Source organism: Trachypithecus francoisi, unplaced genomic scaffold (genome assembly GCF_009764315.1).
Source record: "Trachypithecus francoisi isolate TF-2019V2 unplaced genomic scaffold, Tfra_2.0 Lachesis_group16, whole genome shotgun sequence".
NCBI lineage: Eukaryota > Metazoa > Chordata > Mammalia > Primates > Cercopithecidae > Trachypithecus > Trachypithecus francoisi.
Window position 1 is genome coordinate 93,114,767 of NW_022681461.1, and position 21,638 is coordinate 93,136,404.

Below are 21,638 nucleotides of genomic sequence, written 5' to 3' on the forward strand. Positions count from 1 at the left end.
ATAGAATATCAAAAGAGACAAAAGCTGTGTGTGGCTGTGTATCTGCATGCGGTGAGTGTGCAGTCAGCTTAAAGACCTCTGAGTGTGTGTGAGTGCATCCTTGTGGGTCCACCACCGTGTGCATGCATGTGTGCAAACCGCAGCATGCCTGCAGTTGGGGACAGCGCGTGGGCAGGGCAGGGGTGGTCAAGGCAAGGGGAGAAGCTTCTATTCTGACCAGACCCTCCAGCACACCCAAGCATCTTGCAGAGGGATTCCCCTCTTGATCGCAGCCTGCCCAGGCCATTGGCACTGTGGTGACCATGTCACCGAATGTGTGAGACTGGGCAGCTGTGCGCCTGAACTTGTGACAAGGTGTGTTGGTGTGTGGACGCGGCTGTTTTTGTGTGGAAGCCCAGTGTTGAGTGTGGGTGTCAGGGCACGACTTGTGAGGCTGGGCGGGGCTCTGGTCCAGAGTCCGGTGGCGGTGGAGCCCTCACTTTCGCACGATTCCCCTGCAGCTCTCCAGCGCCCCCTGCCCCCGAAGCTGGCTGGAAGGAAGGTGGGAGACACCTGTTGGGTGGCTGAGAGCGGCAGAGCCCACAGGGGCCTCTCCCCATGCGCCCCGCCCGCCCTGTCCCGCTCGGGTCCCGCCCCCGCGGCCGCCGCAAGCAACGCGGCGAGTGAGCGCACAGCTGCCAGAGGAGCGCAGGGCGGCGGGAGCGCACCGCGGGGACCCAGCCGAGGCCAGGGCCGCCAGGGAGGCGGGCAGAGCAAAGGCAGCGCCGTGGAGACGCCGGGGGCAGCGGGCCACGCCAGGCAGGTGAGTGCGGCCGCGGGGTCCCCGGAGCGAGGGAGCGGGGCGTCGCGACTCCGCCGCCTCCTGCCCATCCGGTCCCGTGCCCGTCCCAGGCTCTGCCCCACCGCCCTCCATCCCCGCGACTCCTTGGTCCCTGTCCTCTGCCCCTCTCTCCGGCTGTTTTCCCCGTCCTGTCTCTGTCGGTCCCTCTCTATTTCACTATCTCTTTCTAATTTCTCTTTTCTGTCTGCTTCCTGCTGTCTTGGTCTTTTCCTGTCTCTCAACACCTGCCTCACTATTTGTCTATCTCCGCCTCTGTCTCTCCGTTTCTGTCCGTCTCTGAGTTACCTGTCACTTAGGTCTTTTATCTCTTGCTCCTCTACCTCTCTTACCCTCCCTGTCTCTCTACCCAATATTCTATCTCTCTCCATCTCTGTCTCTCTACCCTATCTCTGCCTGATATTTCTGCCTCTCTGTATCTTGGTCCCTCTCAGTCTCTGTGTCACCCCACTTCTTTCTCTCCTTGTCACCCTGTTCCATCTCTATTTTCACACCTCCCTGTCATTGTCTCTGTCTCCTTTTCTTTCCTTTCCTTTTCTTTCTCTCTCCCTCCTTTCACCATTTCTCGATGTCTCTTGGTCCCTGTCACCCTCTCTGATCTGTTCACTCTTCCAGTCTTCAGTCAATGGCCATTTCTGATTCCCGGGGTCTGGTCCTGTTTCTGTTCACCTCTGGGAAAGCCATCTTTCTGCCTCTTTCCTTGTGACCCCTGCACTTCCCTGAATCCATGACCACCTCCCCCTGTGTTGGGGGCTATGGGGGCAGCAGGGCCCAGGACCCATAATTCCCTCCCCCACAGGCGGCCCTTTCCTCGGGGTCCCGCCTGGTACCAGGGCCCCCCTCAGCTGGGGGACTACGCCTGGAAGCTGTCATGGAGGCCCTGCAGAAGCAGCAGGCAGCTCGGCTGGCCCAGGGGGTGGGGCCATTGGCCCCTGCACGCTCGCTGCTGCCACCCGGGCCTCCCCTACCTGACCACCGGACCCTACAGGCCCCTGAGGGGGCCTTGAGGGAGGTTGGGGCTGAGGAAGAGGAAGATGCTGAAGAAGATGAGGAGGAGGGGGAGGAAGCCAGGGCAGAGGACGAGGCAGCTGAGGAGAGCCATCCAGGGGCCCAGGGCCCCAGCTCACCTTCTAGCCAGCCCCCTGGACTCCATCCCCACGAGTGGACCTACGAGGAACAATTCAAGCAGGTAGGACCTACGCCCTCGATGTCCGGCCCTCTCCCCTATCTCCCTCTTCTGGCGAAAGCAGAGCCAGGTGATTAGCAGCCCACCCAACCCCACCACTCTCTGCAAGATGAAAAGAGACACAGAGACACGGAGACCTAGAGAAAGAGGAAAGATTGGAGGATAGTGACAGGGAGGGAAAGACAGATGCCTGGCTAATTTTTTAAAATTTCTTTTGTAAAGACAGGGCCTCCTTGTATTGCCCAGGCTGGTCTCGAACTCTTGAGCTCAAGTGATCCTCCCACCTCGGCTTCCCAAAGTGCTGAGATTATAGGCATGAGCCACCATGCCCAGCCAGGTGTAGGGAAGGCAGTCTGGGGACTGGGGATTTCTACCTACCACCCTACCTACCTTCTCACACATCAAGTCACAAGGTCATATTCCAGGGACCAGTGGGGGTGTCCCAGTTGCTTCCTCTGCTTTCGGAAGCAGAATAGAGGTTATCACTCCCTTGGCGGGTTGATACACCTCTCCTTTCTTTCCTGTCACATCCCCCTAACCCCAGCCCCATGCAAATCTTCTCCCTGGCCTGAGTTCCACGGATGATAGTTCCCAGCCTGTGATAGCCACTACAGCCGCAGTATGACTATAGGGCTCTTCTGCAACTCAGAATGACAAGACTTCATTCGCAGGGCCTTCATCGGAGGTTCTTTCTCCCTGGAGAACCCCTCTGGGTGTTATTCTAAGGACACTACTCAAGGCTGTCACTATGAAGGTGTTACACAGGGCTGTGACTCCAGGTGTGCCATTCTGGTGGTGTTAACTTGTAGGATGTTGGTCTGGGTATATTCCAAAAGTGTTAATCTGTGAGTAGTACTCTGGCATTGGTGTAAAACTGAGTGTTACTCAGGGCTCTGTTCTGGATATATGGCTCTAGAGACTGTTTCTCCTAGGTCTAATTCTAGGGGTTATTACTTGGAGAGTGTATGTATTATTTGTGGGTATCCATCTAAGACTTAGGGCTCAGTTTTTGTGGGAATGTGGCTCTAAAGGTGGATCTGGGGCTTATTACTCATGGGTATTTTGCTTGTTTTTTATTCTGAGGGTTCTTATGGGGATGGTGTGATGGAATATTATCTCTAGGTGTTACTCAAGGACTGTTACTCTGGGTCAGTGACTCTAGGGGTGGTTCCCTTGGCTGGTATTCGGGAGTTGATACAGGAGGTGGGACTCCAGATTACCAGGAAGAGTTGAGCTGGTCTGTGGATCCTTCAAACTCTGACCCCACAGGGCCACTGCCCCTATAGCAGCTTCCGTAGTAGGCAGGGTAACTGCCTCTAAAAGGAAATCAGACCAGAAGATGAGCTGAAGGGCACTGGGTGTCAACCCAGGAGCTTCTGAGCATCACCCTGCCTGAGGGGTGGGTTAGAAGCGTCTCTGCCATTCACTCACCCCCAGCCCTGGCATACAGGGATGTGAACAGCATGAAGTCCTTGCATGAATGAATCAGAGCATCAGATATGTTTGTCTCCTCAGTCTGGAATACAACCCCAGCCTAGCTTCCTTCCTGGGGCTCTAAATTTCCCATGAGGGTGGGGGAAGACTGGGCCCCAGAGGGCAGGCTGAGCCTCCAAGCTCCATCCTGTTCCTCTCTTCCCTTACTCCCTAGGTGGATGGTTTGAACGGCCTAGGGCACCACTACCAGTACCAGTCTCTGTATGTACTAGAAAAAGGCACCCCTGCCTGCCCCTAGGCGGAGAGAGCCTAATGCTAATGCCAGGGAGTCCACATTGAGATCCTACTGACTCCTTCAGCTAGGGACCCTTGTTCAGGGTACAACCTGAATTGGGGTCTAGGGAGGGAGGGGGGTCAGCAGAGCTGTAGAATGACCCCAATCCTTCCCCAGCTGTATGAGCTCGATGCAGACCCCAAGAGGAAGGAATTTCTGGATGACCTGTTTAGCTTCATGCAAAAGAGGGGTGAGTGGCATGATGTGGGGGAAGGGCCCTAGAATTGCCCCCTTACCAGGCTTGAGGAAACCCGGTTGGGTTCTCCCTGCAGAGGCCTGAGCTTGGCAGCACCTGTCCTTTGGGCCCTCAATAGTGTCTTTAGCCTCTGACCCGGCCCCCCTCCTCCACCCCAGGATTAATTAGCGGCCAGTCCACTGGCAGGTTAATGAGTGTGGGATCAATTGGGAGGGTGGGAGGGGGAACTGATGGGAGGCTGGCCTGGGGTGGGAGGGTCCCAGAATCAGAGGGCTGAAAATGCCTTGGTTCTCTGTCAAGGGTCCTTCCTCCAGTCATGTCTTTCCTGTTTTCCCTTGATTAAGGCAGGGTGCACCTCATGTGCTCTACAGCAGGAAGGACTAGGATTAGACTGGAGGAAGGACTTCCCAAGGGGTGGGCTGGGGACTATGTGAGTTGAGGCTGTGCAGGAGGAGAAATTCCTTTCCAGGAATGTCAGAGCTGGAGGAGAAGGCAAGAAGGGTCTAGGAGGGCATCAGGGTGGGCGGCAGTCCATCACTTCAGCTTCTCCCCAGATTCATGGGACGGAACACTGACTCATTATCTCTCTCTACAAAGCTAATTAACTCACTCAGAGCGCAACCTGATAAGCCGCTAATTAACTGGCTGCACTGTCCGCCCCCCTCTTTTAGTGCAGCTGCTGGCCCACTTCCCGCCCCCGGCCCTCGCCCTAGCCCCAGCACCCCTTTCGGGTCCCTTGCTTCCCTGGGACCCTCAGTCGGGTCCTAAGTCCTTTTGGTTCCCAGGGAGGCCCATTCTGGTTCCAGTGTCCCCTCTCTGGCCCTTCCTCGAGGCCTCCCCTCCACTGGGGTAGCGGGTGTGAACCGATCCCAGCATTGCCTGCCCGCCCCTCCCCACTAGCTCTGCCTCCCTTCGGTCCCTGCCTCCCACCGCTCCAGCTACAGGGGGAGGGAGTCCCGCGGGGCCGATAATTTTCCCCCATTAATCAGGCCGCAGCTAATTGTTCGGGTCCAAAGGCGCGGCGGAAGGGGACGGGATCGGTAAGGAATTAACTGGGGCCCATCGCTCAGCGCCGACAGGCCCCTTTGTCAGGACTGGCCGGCGGGGGCGGCGCGGGCTGCGGAGTCGGCGGGCCGAGGCGGGAGCTGATTCTTCTCCCGCCCGTCATCCCCCAGCCTTGGGCAGCTACCCGGGGGCTGCTGCTTAGGGGAGGCCGGCTCTTCAGCACTGTCCGGAAGTCCTTCCTGCGGTCTACCCCAGGGGACAGCAAACTAAAGTTTGCAGGCCAAACCCAGCTGCCTACAAGATAAGAATGGTTTTTACTTATTTAAATAGTTGGGGGACAAAATTAAAAGATGAATAACATCTCCAGACTGGTGAAATTCGAATTTCAGAGTCTATATTATTGGAACACAGCCACATCCATTCCTTTAGGTATTCTCTATGGCCGCCTTTAGGCTACAATGACAGCGTTGAGTAGTTGTGACAGAGATCATTTAGCCATCTGGCCTTTTACAGAACTTTGCCCACCCCTGTGTTAGCCTCCTGTCCTTCCTGCTAAAATAGAGGCCCTGGGGTTCCGTGGGCTCCGCCCAAGTCTCCCTCTTTCCCGCGCTCCCCGGGGCTCCCGCCCTGTATCAGTCCCCGGGGATGCTGTAGACAGGGTCTTATTCTCAGTGTCCTGACTGCAACCCGCTCCCCACCAGGGACGCCAGTGAACCGCGTGCCCATCATGGCGAAGCAGGTGCTGGACCTGTACGCTCTGTTTCGTCTGGTGACCGCCAAGGGCGGCCTGGTGGAAGTCATCAACCGCAAAGTGTGGCGGGAAGTCACGCGCGGCCTCAGCCTACCCACCACCATCACCTCGGCCGCCTTCACTCTACGCACCCAGTGAGGCCAGGGGCGCTAGCGGAAGGGAAGGGGGCACGGGGTCGGGCTGGGGCGGGGAGGGAAGGGTCCCCGGGCGGGCGTCCGGGTGTGGGACTTGACCAGCTGGGCCCAGACACTCCCACACACTCACCGCCTGCTGTCCGCCCCTAGGTACATGAAGTACCTGTACCCGTACGAGTGCGAGACTCGAGCGCTCAGCTCCCCAGGGGAGCTCCAGGCCGCCATAGACAGCAATCGGCGCGAAGGCCGTCGCCAGGCTTACACCGCTACTCCGCTCTTTGGCTTGACAGGGCCGCCCCCTCGGGGCGCCCTGGGCCCAGCCTTGGGTCCCAGCCCTGCCCCTCGGGCGACCCCATCCAGCCCCGGCCCCGCCCAGGGTTCCGCCTCCGGCCTGCCAGCGCACGCATGCGCTCAGTTGAGTCCAAGCCCTATTAAGAAAGGTGCGAGGGGAGAATGGTGGAGGTTTAAGGGTCTCTGAGGTTTAGGTGGGCGCTAAGATATAGCAACCATTAAAATGTGGGGACTGAGGTCTGGGAGCAGTAAGGTCTGACGGGCCTCTGAAGTTTGGGGGTCACAAAGGTTTAGGGGTCCTGAGGTTTGCGGTCAAATGAGCGCTCTGGGGTATGGGTTACTGAGGTGTGGGGGCTGAAGTTCAGGAAAAGGCCCCCCCTTTTTTTTTTGAGACGGAGTCTCGTTCCGTCGCCCAGGCTGGAGTGCAGTGGCGCGATCTCAGCTCACCGCAACCTCCGCCTCCCGGGTTCAAACGATTCTCCTGCCTCAGCCTCCCGAGTAGCTGGGACTACAGGCGCCCGCCACCACGCCCGGCTACTTTTTTTTTTCTTTGTATTTTTAGTAGAGATGGGGTTTCACCATGTTAGCCAGGATGGTCGCCATCTCCTGACCACGTGATCCGCTCGCCTCCGCCTCCCAAAGTGTTGGGATTACAGGCTGAGCCACCGCGCCCAGCCAGGAAAAGGTCCTTTAATCACAGCAGCTCCATTCCACACCTGTCCACCCAGTGCTCCTATTTGCATATAGTTTGTGCCTCTTGTGACCTGGATTATTTAATAACCAACAGCCGAAAACAACCCCCAAATTCTCTAGACATGTACATTGATCCTTTGGGCTCTAGAGAAAAGCTTCAGCGCTTCCAGACTGAGGCTCTGGATGGGAAGATAGATCGAATGAAGGATGAGAGATTGGTACATGAGCTTGAGTTACCTCTTTTGGTCCTAGGCCTGGGGGAGAACCAAATGCAGAGATGGGTTAGTTTGGCCAGGGAAGCTGAATAACCTGTTCTTCCAGAGGAGAGTGGAATTCCAGCCCCTCGCCTGGCACTGCCTGTGGGCCTGGCATTGGGACCTACACGGGAGAAACTGGCACCAGAGGAGCCCCCAGAAAAGAGAGCTGTGCTGATGGGGCCCATGGACCCACCTCGACCTGGCATGCCCCCCAGTTTCCTGCCCCGTGGCAAGGTTCCCCTGAGGGGTGAGGAGGGGCTTGTTGTGAGGGGGCTTCGGGACTGTACACTGAGGGAGGATTGACCCATCACCTGATAGGTGTTAGAGACGGGGCAGACAGATTCCTTTATAGACAATTGTGTGAGTATACGTGTGGGGCTGAAGTGGGATAGGGGCTGTCTACAGGGATGGAGGGGGGAAATTCTATTAATAAGTCTGAAGTCTGATTCTCCAAAATGTGATTCCTCTGCCCCCTCCTGGACAGAAGAGCGGCTGGATGGGCCTCTTAATCTGGCAGGCAGTGGCATCAGCAGTATCAACATGGCCCTAGAGATCAACGGGGTGGTCTACACTGGTATGGGTACTGCAGGCTGTCTACACCGGCATGGGGTCAGGGGTATTTAGGCTGGCATGGGGATTTTAGACTTCCTCTACTAGCATGAAGTTCAGGGATATCTAAACTTGCATGGGTAACATGGGGTTCAGGGGATTGCTAGACTGGCATGGGTTAAAGGGGGTGTCTACACGGCATGGGATCCAAGGCATGACCTCTCTGGCATGAGTACCAGGGGATGTCTGCCTTGTCATGGGCCTATGTATCAGCATAAATATTATTGTTTACCTGTTTGAGGGTATCTACATTAGCAATGGAGTCTCTTACTGACCCAAGGAGCGTGTCCTCATTGGTTTGTGGCAGGGGTACGTGTGTAGTGTTCTAGCAACCAGAACACTTACTTTTGTTCCCCTCTTCTGTTTCCATATCCTACCCCCTCCTGCTTGTTTTTGCCCTCTACCATCTCCTCACCCCTTTGCCAGGTGTCCTCTTTGCCCGCCGCCAGCCTGTGCCAGCTTCCCAGGGTCCAACCAACCCTGCACCCCCACCCTCTACAGGGCCCCCTTCCAGCACCTTCCCCTGAGAGGTCCTACTTGAAACTAAGAGTCCCAGCCCCATTGCTGAGTGGGGAGGAGCCCCCCTGCTTTGATTCTTTCCGGCTGCCCACTCTGGGACCCAGCCCTGGGAGGGGACCACACCTCCCATGCCACGTAGACTTAAAACCAAAGTTTCTTTTGATGTTACACCTACCTCACTGTAAAGGGAGGGTACCTCCTCCCCGCCCAATTCCAGCAGCATCTACTAAAGTGTTCTTCCTCCAGTAACCACCATCATCTCCTCATGTGTCCCTTCTGTCAATGTCATCTCTAGAACCCTACCCCTTTGAGTCAGCCTTGCTTCTCTTCAGGAGCCAAGTGAAAGGTTGGGTTCGGGTACTGTGAAAGAGACATCCCTCAGGTCACATCTAGACAATAAAGCTGCGATCCCTCCCTCTCTGATGCCTCCTTTCTTGTTTGGGTATGGGAGGTGGGGAGGAATGATGTGGAACATGGGCTGCCTTGGGCTAGGGGCTTTCAGAGGGGAAGGCAGAATAGCAAAGTTCTGTGAGAATAGAAGAGCTCCGTCTCTTCAATCAGACAACCTGAGTTCAAGTCCCATTTCTGTCCCTATAGTGCTGGGTGACCTTGGGCAAGTTACTTAATCAACTTAACTTTAGAAGACTCCAAAAGTTTATGGTAACTCAGGGAGCCTCCTAATGATGTATCTATGGGAATGGACCTACCCTGGAACACGTGCAAACTCAGGGAATGGCGTGGGGAAAGCTCTTTGGCACCCGAAAAGCAAAGGTTGTCTTGACAACCAGGCGCTGGAAGCCGGGGAGGGCTGGTACAGAGCCGTTGCCAAGGTAATCAGCTTTTCACAGCTCCAAGCAGTAAATTCGGGTACTGAAGGGCTGAATCACGGCGTCACTTCCTGCATAAAGGGCCGTTCGTGCACTCGGATTGGCTAGCCTTCCTATTTGGACGGACGTCCCACCCTCTGGCCGTTTCCCGGCTGAAGTGGGTCGGTAGTAGCGATGGCGGGTCTGACTGACGTGCAGCGGCTGCAGGCCCGAGTGGAAGAGCTGGAGCGCTGGGTGTACGGGCCGGGCGGGGCGCGCGGCTCTCGGAAGGTGAGTAGTCTGGTCCGTTGGTCCCTTTCTGGAGCAGAGCAAGAGGGGTCCACTGTCCCGGCCCTCGGGATGCAACCGCTCCAGTCCTGTTCTCTGCAGCCCGGCCTTTGAAATAACAAAGGTCCGGAACCTCCCAGAGCTGATTGGACCCTCGGGGTCCATTGTCATCGGGGGCTCTGCGGGTGGTTAAGCCAGCCTGAGAGTGGGCTCAGTACCTACTGTGGCTGAGACTCCCCCCTTGCCCTCGCGGGCTGTAGTTGGGGAGACCTGACACACTCGAGAAGCTGACTAATGAGAGTTTCAATAAAAGCTAAAGTCCACGACAGGAAGGCCTGTCATGGAGCCCTGCGTAATTAATTGCTAAATGAATTGTGCAGGAAGAGGTTCATGGGACCCCTGAGGAGGCAGAGCAGAGGTGGATAAGGAAAGTTCCAAAGGGTGAGAGGTGAGGTCTGAAAGGACCAGGATTAGGAAGGGAAGAGATTGGGTACTGGGTGTTCAGATGTGGACTAGCACTGCTTTGTACCAGTGACAGAATTTTGACAACTACAAAGCTCAGGTGCCCTCTCCTCACCTTTCTACTATGGGAAGACCTTTTACTGAAGAACTTCTAATTGCGTGTCAGGCATGTCCTGGAGCTAAGTGTGTCCAAGGTAATGATGTCTGTTTGTACACTAAATGAGGAATTAGTTGTCACTAGCAGACTGTGCTCCCATTTCAGAACTAACTCCTCAAACATTCTCTTCCTTTGGGATCAATGACACTGACCCTCCTGGTTTTCCTTCTACCTCTTAACTACTGCTTCTCAGTGTTATTTGCCTCCTCCCTGGCATTCCTCATCCTCTACTCTAAAATCTGGGTGAGTGCAGTCACTTCCTTAGTCTCCTCCTCTATTTGACCCTTTAATATTGGGATTCCTTACATTCTACCCCTAAACGTTAGGTAGGCTTACTCGCTTCCGTGGTGTCAATTACTATTTACATGCCAATATGACTCAAATGTATATCTCTGGTCCAGATTTCTGTCTCAGAACCAGACTTTCATGTCCAGTTGTCTACTGGATTTTTCCACTTGGATATCCAATAGTCATCTCAAACTCAATCTGTATGCTCTTAACTGTACTCTTTTTCTCCCCTAAGCTGATTCTCTTCTGTATTCCCTAAGTCAGTGATTGTACCATCATTGGGATCCCAGTTGTTTGGACTCTTCCATCTCTCACACTAAATTTGATGTGGAGGGGATAGGGCTAGAGGTAGGCCAGCCAATCTAGAGGTCATGAAGGCTTGAATGAGGATGCTTGCATTTCTCATGCCCAAACCCAGGGCTTAGGAACCAGAAAATATGTTGTGTATACTATATATTCCGTAGACTCTAAAATAGTTCATTATCTTCCCCATCAGACTTGAAACTCCCCAAGGAGTACATGATTCTCTCTCTCCACTTTGAGGATTCCTGGAAGGTGGGGCTGCATCTCTTTTAATATTAGAGAAGGGAGGCCAACCTAGATTACTGGGATTCAGGTTTGACAGTCTAGGAGAATGAGGGTTCTTCAGCTCTTCCAAGCCTTGAGCCAGGTAGTATATCTTGGAATTAACCACCACTTCCCTTACAGGTGGCTGACGGCCTGGTCAAGGTGCAGGTGGCTTTGGGGAACATTGCCAGCAAGAGGGAGAGGGTGAAGATTCTCTACAAAAAGAGTAAGTGCTTCCATAATGTGCCTGCCTGCCTGACATCCCATCCCTAGGCTTCCTGGGACCTGGCCTTAGCCTTTCAGTTCATTAAGTCACTGGAATAGCCCTTTGGGGATCGAAAGATTATGAGGACATTTACCTGCACCCAATTCAATTGGTAAATTGGGGTGTGCTTTTCTACCTTGTGGCTAAACTTCAAGCCCATGACAATGTCCTAAGTTATGAGATAAGAACTCTACCTGAAAGCTTCTCTTGGTGAAGGAGGGTAAAAAGGATATGGGATTTCCCAGGCAAGGTTAAGAGGCAGGAAACAAATTAGACACTGAGAGCCTGGTTATGTCAGAGCTAGTAACCTGCTTAGTAACTAGAAATTAGACAAAGCTCTGGCTTGTCTTGGTGACATCTAGGAGAAAAGAGGCCTTCTACCCTTGATAAGGATAGGTCAGTGAGAATGCTGAGGGCCCAGAGTGGTGGTGGCAATTGTGTTTTCATCTCTGAAGTTTGATGTCAGAAGAGACCTCAAGAGAAGAGAGTGGAGAGATAGGGAAGTGGGGATAGGGAGCCTGGTGGAGCCCTGCTCAAGCACCACTGTGGGGTGCTCCTCATTGAAGGCTCTCCTCAAGGCTGACCACTTGTCAAACATCCTTCATAAGGCAGTGTTCTACTGCCCAACCCTATTCCATTTCCCATCTCGCTACTTTTCTAGTTGAAGATCTGGTCAAGTACCTGGATCCTGAGTACATCGACCGCATTGCCATACCTGATGCTTCTAAGCTGCAGTTCATCTTAGCAGGTAATGCTGGACTACATGTGTACATGCATCTGAGGATATGGGTCGTCGGGGAGGTTAAGCACAGAGATGGCCTCCCCATCCAGTCTTCTAATGGATACAACCCCTGGATGCTGCTCTCTGGAATTGTGGCCTGGTTCTGGGTTGAGGATCCAGTGAATCCTCTAGTAGACATTGAGTACAGTATACCTCTGGGCCAGCTGCAGGCCATGGTGCCAGCCATAGTGGGAGCTAGTCCAATGTTCTATCAATAGCCTGCCTCTTGGATTTTCCTTCAGAACCTTCCTCACTTCTGCTCACTAGACAGAGGAGCTTCTAGGAAAGGGTAGGGGCAGAGAGCATTGCCATTAAAGAAAAGAGAGAGTACTGGCATGAGTTTCAACATCTTTCTTTCATGTGAGAAAGCTCTGCAGTTTCAGAGTTCTAGGCAGGAACTATTGCCTTGGCAATGTCTGCTAGTCAGTCAGCCATTCTATAAGCTAGGGTTTTCTGAGCTTCGTTATTCATCCAAAAGATGTATAATGATCATCTACTCTGATTCAGGTTTTTTCCTAGGTGAGGAGGCATACACTGGTGAACCAGAAAGTCCCTGCCCTCTGTGTACAGCCAGAGCTAGGGGAGACAGGGTCTCTGCTTCAGGGACCTGAGCTTATAACCCAGATGGGAGATCAGTCTCCCAGGAGACTGATAAGTGCAATGCAGCACTGAGGACTGGGTAAGGATGGGCCACTCCTGCTAAAAGGGCCATCAGAGTTCCCAAAGGGCTCTTGATCAATTGCCATGGCTCAAGCACCAAGTTTAGATATTCTCCTGCACTGACTCTTGAGTCCAGACTCTCTATCCCTCCCTGTGGCACTGCCTCAGGAATTGTGCATCCACTTGCACATGAATGGTTGCACAGTCTCCTAAATCATACTCTCGACCCTAATCTTTCCCTTCCTGCATGTGGTTCAGTCTCACCCTCACAAAAACATGTTTCCAACATGTCACTTGGCCTACTTTGGAACCTCAGTGTCTTCTGCCTTTTTAGGATAAATTCCTAATTCCATAGTCTGCCATTCACAACCTTTCAGTCTGCCGGGTCTACCCTCCCATCCAATTCTGTTTCCTGTGCTCTCCCTGCTCCAGTTCAGCTAATTGAATTCTTTCTCGTCTACGAATTGAGAAGCATTCCTGCCTCTAAGCATTTGCACATAACAGTCCTCTCTCTTGAATAACCTTCCCACTCTATGGATTTCAGTGCATTAAAATCCCCTGTGCATACAGGGCCTAGCCCAGATCCTGCTCTCCTCACTGGACTCTTCCATTACTGTCCCAGCAATCCTCCAGCATATAATTGTCTATGCCTCTGAGAGCCCCTGAGCAGAACCTGCCTGGCATAGTCTGCCAAAATCTCCTCTTTTAGACCTTCCCAGGGACCCTTGGGTGTGGGGATCCAAGTCTGAAGTACTTTGTATCCTGTGGCGTAAGAGGTGCTCCCTGAGTTTGTTGATAGGAGGCTAGAAGAAGAGGCCTTAAAGTTAAACCTTGGAGAAAGGTGGGATTTGGAGAAATTGAGAGGCTCCTTAGGCTCAGATGGGTCAGACCTGAGGCATCCAGGAGAGTTGGGGGCAGGATGGAAATGTGTACCTAGAGAAGGGGGTAGTGGACAGAGTCACTGTCCAAAGCTGTAGGACCTAACCATCTCCCTTGCCAGGTCCTCAGGCCCTTACATGGGCTGAGTAGCAATGCCCAGGTTTGCTTCACTGCAACTATCTTGTCCATTTTTGCTTTAGAGGAGCAGTTTATCCTCTCCCAGGTTGCACTCCTGGAGCAGGTGAATGCCTTGGTGCCCATGCTGGACAGTGCTCACATCAAAGGTATCTCTCTGGGGTTGTAGCTTCCCTACTCCGGTTGGGGCGGTAGGTGGATGGATGGGCAGGACTTTCCTGTGTTTCAGGTTGTGTGGATTCGGGTTGGGTCTGTTCCTTATCTTTTTTTCTTTTTCTTTTTTTTTAGACAGAGTCTTACTCTGTCACCCAGGCTGGAGTGCAGTGGCATGATCTTGACTCACTGCAACCTCTGCCTCCTGGTTCAAACAAACTTCCCACCTCAGCCTCCCAAGTAGCTAGGATTACAGGTGTGTGCCACTATACCCAGCTATTTTTAGTAGAGATGGGGTTTCACCATGTTGGCCAGGCTGGTCTCAAACTCCTGGCCCCATGTGATCCACCCGCCTCGGCTTCCCAGAGTGCTGGGATTATAGGTGTGAGCTACTGTGCCCGGCCTGTTCCTTATCTTTATCCTCACCCTGAGGTACTTGCCACATCCATGAATTAAAATTACCAGGGTAGAGAGCCCAGTTTTAGGACCTCAGACAATTTGGGCCTGAGAACACTAGCCTAAGCACTAGCAGTCCCCAGCTCTGAGAATTCCTTCTACCTTCTACCTACCCCCAAGCATCTCTCCTTCAAGGTGCTGCAGAACCCAGATTTTACTATCAGAGTCTCTGCCAGGTTCATGAATGTATGTGAATTCTTTCTGCTGCACTGCTGAGAGCAGTCTCTGGGCCTGGACTTTGACAAGCAGACAGTGGCTTTAATTGAATCCAGATATCCATCTTGTCTGTCTCTGGAGGTATTTTTCCCAGCTCCCCCTCCCTACTCCTGATCAGCTGCCTGCTGAATATCTGACAGCCTTAAGCTTTGAGCCCAGCATGGTGGCCAACCCTTGGGCTGTTGGATTCCAGCTTAGGTACCTGGCATCCATCTTCAGGCTCCCTGTTCCCTAGACCAGGCAGACCTGGCCCCACTGGGCTGAGAGCAAAGGGACAGGTCCTATGATAGCCAAAGCTCTCTTTACCTGGTCCTGCTTATAGCACTGGGGTGGTGGTAGGAAGCAACACTGGGAACCCCAAAGTTTTGTCTTCTCCTTGGGACATGTATCTTCCCCTTCCCTATGGGTCCTGGAGTAAGACTGGAGTGGGCAGGGAGCCCCACCGCCACCTCCAGCTGCAGCGGTCAATGAAGTCTGGCGTTTGTTTAGCTTCTCCACTCAATACTCTAATCCTGCCAAAGACCTAATAGACTATTGAGCAGTCCCGGGGGAGGGCACAAGCATCATCCAGCAGTGTGCGTTGTGTTTTACAGCCGTTCCTGAGCATGCCGCCCGCCTGCAGCACTTGGCCCAGATCCACATTCAGCAGCAGGTATGGGAGGGGAGAGGACTAGAAGGGAAGATAGAGGTGGCACAGCACCTCATCCCCACTCATGCCACCTGGGGAAGCAGCTTCAGGCCCTTCTGTTGTAAGCTCAGAAGAAACTTTGAGGTTTATCCTTTATCTTGCATATGCCCCAGGGAGGTAAAGGGACTTGCCTAGGTTCATGTCCAAACCTTCTGCCTCCCAGAGCAGGACTTTATTGAGACACCATAAGGTTGAGGCTGGGAGGTACCCAAGAATTCCTAGGGATTGTATGTCCTTGACTGTGGGTAGCTCTTTTTTCAGTATTCCCAGGCCCTAGTGTAAAGTTCAAAGAGAGTTCAGAAATAAGGACAGAAGAAGAGGAGACATATACTAGGGGGAATGTTTACTTAATGTATGGCCACTCCCTTTCCCATCAGTCTTTGGACTGCTGTTAGGGCACCCATCCTGGAGCCTGCAAGTGCTCCCATAGCCATTTGCTCCTTTGGCTTTGGGGTTAAGCATCATCTTTTTTAGGCTCCATGGGGAGTGGGAGTCCCTGATAAGGCAGGAAGTTTAGTGGAAGATGTGGGCTTTGCCAAGCTCCTTTCTGTGCTACACTTTGGCCCTACAGGACCAGTGTGTGGAGATCACTGAGGAGTCCAAGGCTCTCCTGGAGGAATACAACAAGACTGTATCCTTTCTGCTCAACTAGGACCCTAATGGGTGCTGTCCCTAAGCCCTGTGCTTTTGTTCCACCTCTAGCACTCTCTCATCCTATCCCATCCACCTATGTTTGCCTGCTCCCCACTTTCCATGCACTTCCTCACTCAGACTCCTATTCTCACCTTGACCTACAACCAGACAATGCTTCTATCCAAGCAATTTGTGCAGTGGGATGAGCTACTTTGCCAGCTAGAGGCTGCCAAGCAAGTGAAGCCAGCAGAGGAATGACAGCTGCTCCCCATCCCAAGGTGGGCCTGGGCAATCAGGCTCCAGGGCCCTATGTCAACCTGTCTTTGTTACAAGGCAGAGGAAGCTTTGTATTTATTGGATTCAAGGCCCACCTCTCTACTCAGGTGGAGCTCTAAAGTTGGAGGTCAGGTTACCTGAGGTTTGCAATTTGCAACACCCACCCTCCCCCCCATGAGTGTTCTTATTCCAGTGACAATAAACCATAGAGATGACTGGAGGAGTGTGCTAGCTTCTTGGTCTAGGATGGGGGTGGTGGGGGGCAGAGGTGGCAGCCTGCCTAATCGTTGGACTGGGAACTAAACTCATCCTGGTTTGGCTTTCTGACAGGTGGAGAGCTCTCAAGATGAAGGCTCTCATTTGATTGTGTGAATAGGGTATTCATTTATCCCATATTTACCAAGAAGAGACCTCCAAATGTCAGATGATGGGAGTAGATAGGGCTCACCTAATCCCTGCCCTGCATGGGCTAGCAGGATAGACAGTACAGGAAAAGGGCGGTCCTATCAGGTGGACACAGAAGAAAAAAGGGACTGAAGGGACCTAGTGAGTGATATCCAGGGACTTTCAGAGCCAAGGGAGCAATATGTGCAAAGTCCTTTAAATTTCTCTCTTGGGAGCCTACCTGCTACCACTAGCCGAGAAGGGCAGCCTAAGAGGTTTGGATGCAGGAAGTTTTGGTCCTAGGGAGGAGAATTGGGGAAGTAGGGGCGCTGGGACAAGCATGTTGAGAAACAGATTGGCACCGTACTCCACCAAATGTTTGCTGCCCTCTTGTGGTCTCAGGGAGTGCTCTGGCTCCAGACCCTTTTTTCAACGGCCCGCTGGCCGCCCCCCTTGTGCAACCTCTCTGGCACCTCAAATTCAGCGTGTCCAAACCGCTCTGAAATCTGGGAGTCATCCTAGCTCGGAATTTCCTACTTCTCTGTCCAAACAGTGGCCAGCTCGTCACTAAACCTACCTACTAGTATCTCCCAACTTAATCTTTTTTCCATTCCCACTGCGATTTCTCTGGTTCATTAATGTAACAAATCATTTAACAAATATTTGAGCGCCGGTCATACGCCAGACACCATACTAGGCTCTGTGGGCACCCCCACCCCCTCAGCCCCCAGACTCCGTGGCAGGTGTCATCAGGGGCTGCGGCCCGATTTCACCATCACTCCCTCCTGGGCTCCCTTCACAAGATCTGGTTCGACTGGCCCCTGGAAAACCCCCGTGGTCTGCCAGCGCCCACAGGATGAGGTCGAAGTTCAGAAGTCGATAACTAAGGCTCTTGCCCGTGCAACAGCAGCCACTCCAAACTGACGCCTTTGTTCGCACCCACGGTGAAACCCACTGCTCCCGCTTTGTTCAACAGCTAACACCAGCCCTCCCATCTTCTAGTCCAGATCCCCCTCCTTAAGACGCAGGAGTTCCCCGATGGCCGCTCCTTTCTACCGCAGGGAACTGCCCTGCCTCCTTAAGGGGCGTAACAGCGGAGGCTGCGCTCGTTTTCCCATACCCACTGGGACTGGTCCGGGGCGCACTGGCCGGCGGGTCGTTTCCCCGGCGGAGATGCCTCCGGTCCAGTCCCTCATGCCCCGCCCCTCATGCCCCGCCCCCTCGGGGCGTGCGCGGCCCCGCGGCCTTAGCGCACTCCGGGCCCGCGCGCCATCTTGGCTCAGGATCGTGCGTGAGGCGGATTCGGTGAGAGCTGGAACCCGGCGGGCAGAGGGGCGCTCGGAGGGTGGGAGGACGCCTGCTGCTTGGCTGCAGCGGCCGGCGGGACCTTGGAAGCGACCGTGGCTATGGAAACGGCCAAGGCTGTCTTGGAATAGCCCGAGCAGCCCTCCGAGTCGAGCCTTTGCCCCCGTTTCTGAGTGACCTGGGTTGATATGGATCGACCCTGGTAATCTCTGGGAGAGGAGCTCAGTTCTGTGTGGGGGCAGCACTGGGTAAGGGTTCTTGGCTGTTTCCCGGGGGGCCTGGGGCTAAGGGCCTTGTCCCTGTCCTTGTGAGGAGCGCTCTCTATTGGTATTAGTCTGGGCTGAGGGTTCCAGGCCCTGGTCCAAGGAGTCCAGGATAAGGGGGGCTAGGCCCCAGTCCTGGAGAGTTTGGGATGAGGGGGCCTGGCACTATCCCAGAGAGCCCAGTGTTTGGGGAATTTCGTCCTGCCTCTGGGACTCCAGGATTGGAGGTGGGGGTGTTATGGCCCTTGTAGAGGAACGGGGTGTATGGGGTACAGCCCTTTCCCGGACGGCGGCAGGCATGGCCCTTGTCACAAGATGCTAAGGACAAGGGGACATGATCCTGTTTCTGGGAAGTCTGGAACGGGGAGCAGGGCCATATCCTGAATGGAGATAGGGGATGGTGGACAGTGACTTAGGGCATATTGCTTAGCACTCATCTGATGCTTCCTGCAGTGGGCAGCGAGAGTCACATTCAAGACAGCAAGCAGGATGGAGCACTACCGGAAAGCTGGCTCTGTAGAGCTCCCAGCGCCTTCCCCAATGCCCCAGCTACCTCCTGATACCCTTGAGATGCGGGTCCGAGATGGCAGCAAAATTCGCAACCTTCTGGGGCTGGCTCTGGGTCGGTTGGAGGGCGGCAGTGCACGGCATGTGGTGTTCTCAGGTTCTGGCAGGGCTGCAGGAAAGGCTGTCAGCTGCGCTGAGATTGTCAAGCGGAGAGTCCCAGGCCTGCACCAGCTCACGAAGCTACGTTTCCTGCAGACTGAGGACAGCTGGGTCCCAGCCTCACCTGACACAGGGCTAGACCCCCTCACAGTGCGCCGCCATGTGCCTGCAGTGTGGGTACTGCTCAGTCGGGACCCCCTGGACCCCAATGAGTGTGGCTACCAACCCCCAGGGGCACCCCCTGGCCTGGGTTCCATGCCTAGCTCCAGCTGTGGCCCTCGTTCCCGAAGAAGGGCTCGAGACACCCGATCGTGAAGACCTGCTGAGCCAGCCTGAATGTTCTGTTCTCCAGGCCTGAATGTCTGGGATGCTTGTGCCTTTTCTGAGAAGCCCTGTGACTGTGCAACATCCCCCTCAAGGTTTGAGTCCACAGAAGTGGACTTCCCTGTCATGCTTTCCCTTCCCTCTAGCGTGTGGGAAGGGACTGCTGTGAAGAGTGACAGGTGTGGGGCCTCTGCCAAGTTCCGCATTGCTAAATAAGGGCTTACTCTGCCTTCTACCTACAATGCATCTGAACTGCCTTCTGAAAGAGGAGGGATTTAGGAAATAAAATTTCTACCTATTTGATGATGAGCCTCTACTCAGCCTGCTATGTGGAGTGGGATTAGAGAAATGGGAGTCCCTAGCCTTACCCCCTGGGAGCTGATCTGGTGAAGACAGAGGAAGAGTAGGCTCAGGCTGGTGCTGAGAGAATCTAGTGTAGACAAGAAGCCTCATTCAGTACTGAATATATCTAATTCCCTGGGTAGTTATTTAATCCTGCTTTGGCCTGGTTTAGGAACACTGCCAGGTCAGACATTTCTCTCCATCTGCAACTTACAGTATAGTATAGTGGTTGTGAGCATGGACTCTGGTACCAGTCTGCCTGCGTTTCAATTCTGGTCTGCCACTTATTAGCGAGTTACTGCTCTGTGTCATAGTGGTCTTATCCATAAAACAGGAATACGATAGTGTTTATCACACAGGGTTGTTATGAGATTAAATAAGGAAATATACATATATGACATTTAGATACCACCTTGGCACATAGTGCTATTAAGTGTTAATTGCTATTATCGTTATTAATGATTTACGTATCCCAAATGCAACAACTGTCTCACACCTCCTTCCCTCCAGCTTCCTTGTCCCAGTCTCAGCTATGGAGCTGGACTTCTGCTTTGAAGAGATAGAGGCCTTCTGAACTCCCTCGTGTTCCATCTTCACCTCCAGACCTATCTGTATAAACATTTATCCTCAACTCCACTAGTTTGCAAACATGCTTTTTCCTATCTTAGAAACATATCTTTGGGTTGGGCACAGTGGCTGATGCCTGTAATCCCAGCACTTTGGGAGGCTGAGGCAGGAGGATTGCTTGATCCCAGGAGTTGGAGACGAGCCTGGGCAACACAGTAGTGAGACTCTGTCTCTACAAAAACATCTAAAAATTAGCTAGGCACCTTTAGTCCCAGGTACTTGGGAGGCTGAGGTGAGAGGATCACTTGAGCCCGGGAGGTTGAGGCTGCAGTGAGCCATGATTGTGCTACTGCACTTTGGCCTGGATGACAGAGTGAGACCCTGTCTCAAAAACAGAAAACAGGCTGGGCGCAGTGGCTCACACTTGTAGTCCCAGCACTTTGGGAGGCCAAGACCAGCCTGGTCAACTTGTGAAACCCCATCTCTACTTAAAATACAAAAAATTAGCTGGGCATGGTGGTGCGTGCCTGTAATCCCAGTTACCTGGGAGGCTGAGGCAGGAGAATAGCTTGAACCCAGGAGGCGGAGGTTGTAGTGAGCTGGGATTGCACCACTGCACTCCAGCCTGGGTGACAGAGCAAGACTCCGTCTTGAAAAGACAAAACAGGCGTGGCGTGGTGGCTCACCCCTGTAATCCCAGCACTTTGGGAGGCCAAAGAGGGTGGATCACGAGGTCAGGAGTTCGAGACCAGCCTCGCCAACATGGTGAAACCCCCCCCCCACTAAAATACAAAAATTAGCTGGGCATGGTGGTGTGTACCTGTAATCCCCGCTACTTGGGAGGCTGGGGCAGGAGAATTGCTTGAACCCGGGAGGCAGAGGTTGCAGTGAGCCGAGATCATGCCATTGCACTCCAGCCTGGGCAATAGAGTGAGATTCCATCTTTAAAAAAAAAAAAAAACAAGACTGGGCGTGGTGGCTCACGCCTGTAATTCCAGCACTTTGGGAGGCCACAGCAGGCAGATCACAAGGTCAGGAGTTCGAGACCACCCCGACCAACATGGTGAAACCCTGTCTCTACTAAAAATACAAAAAAAATTAGCCAGACCTGGTGGTGGGCGCCTGTTATCCCAGCGATTTGGGAGACTGAGGCAGGAGAATCGCTTGAACCCAGGAGGCAGAGGTTGCAGTGAGCTGCTGAGATTGCACCACTGCACTCCAGCCTGGGCAACAGAGCAAGACTCCTCACACGAAATAAAAAAGGCCGGACACAGTGGCTCACGCCTGTAATCCTAGCACTTTGGGAGGCCAAGGCAGGCAGATCACGAGGTCAGGAGATCGAGACCATCCTGGCTAACACAGTGAAACTCCGTCTCTACTAAAAATATAAAAAATTAGCCAGGCGTGGTGGTGGGTGCTTGTAGTCCCAGCTACTCAGGAGGCTGAGGCAGGAGAATGATGTGAACCCTGGAGGTGGAGCTTGCAGTGAGCCGAGATTGCGCCACTACACTCCAGCCTGGGCGACAGAGCAAGACTCCGTCTCAAAACAAAAAGAAAAACAAAACAAAAAAACCCCACCTCAATCCCACATCTCTCTCCAGGTCTCATCCTTGCCTTTTTTCCCTTTGCTGCCTCTTTTCTGCTTCGCCTTGGCGTTAAACTCTCAGGGTCAGGAGCGTGAGAAGAGAAGTGAAGGTTGCATTAGTAGCAGGGGGTGCTGCGGGAACTAGAGCGGGATTATGGGCAGTAGTGAACTCTGAAGAATTGAATTGGTTGGATCTCCCATGGATCTTGAGATTTTCTCCAATGTGTCCAGCAGCCTGGGTGTCC

At 53.5% G+C, this 21,638-nt stretch overlaps 3 protein-coding genes across 5 annotated transcripts; all 3 read left to right on the plus strand.

The window, feature by feature from the left end:
• Positions 1–594: 594 nt before the first annotated feature.
• Positions 595–9,057, plus strand: ARID3C (AT-rich interaction domain 3C). 2 transcript variants are annotated; one of them, XM_033238241.1, is made up of 7 exons: positions 595–2,027; positions 3,910–3,982; positions 5,695–5,878; positions 6,029–6,318; positions 7,184–7,366; positions 7,604–7,693; positions 8,155–9,057. In XM_033238241.1, the coding sequence occupies exons 1-7, from the start codon at positions 1,710–1,712 to the stop codon at positions 8,253–8,255; spliced, it is 1,239 nt and encodes a 412-aa protein (XP_033094132.1). In that variant the 5' UTR covers positions 595–1,709; the 3' UTR covers positions 8,256–9,057. The 2 variants fall into 2 exon arrangements, with proteins under 2 accessions (XP_033094132.1, XP_033094131.1); XM_033238240.1 differs by having other exon boundaries at positions 670–802; positions 1,638–2,027; positions 7,184–9,057.
• Positions 9,058–9,186: 129 nt separating this feature from the next.
• DCTN3 (dynactin subunit 3) lies at positions 9,187–16,177 on the plus strand. The gene is made up of 7 exons (XM_033238245.1): positions 9,187–9,344; positions 10,957–11,041; positions 11,742–11,828; positions 13,601–13,684; positions 14,954–15,012; positions 15,620–15,679; positions 15,850–16,177. The coding sequence occupies exons 1-7, from the start codon at positions 9,249–9,251 to the stop codon at positions 15,937–15,939; spliced, it is 561 nt and encodes a 186-aa protein (XP_033094136.1). The 5' UTR covers positions 9,187–9,248; the 3' UTR covers positions 15,940–16,177.
• Positions 16,178–16,316: 139 nt separating this feature from the next.
• On the plus strand, positions 16,317–19,205 carry RPP25L (ribonuclease P/MRP subunit p25 like). Of its 2 annotated transcripts, none has more exons than XM_033238243.1 (2): positions 16,317–17,646; positions 18,363–19,203. In XM_033238243.1, exons 1-2 carry the CDS (start codon positions 17,380–17,382, stop codon positions 18,888–18,890), a joined length of 795 nt encoding a protein of 264 aa, XP_033094134.1. In that variant the 5' UTR covers positions 16,317–17,379; the 3' UTR covers positions 18,891–19,203. The 2 variants fall into 2 exon arrangements, with proteins under 2 accessions (XP_033094134.1, XP_033094135.1); XM_033238244.1 differs by lacking the exon at positions 16,317–17,646 and adding an exon at positions 17,659–17,894 and having other exon boundaries at positions 18,363–19,205.
• Positions 19,206–21,638: the final 2,433 nt, after the last annotated feature.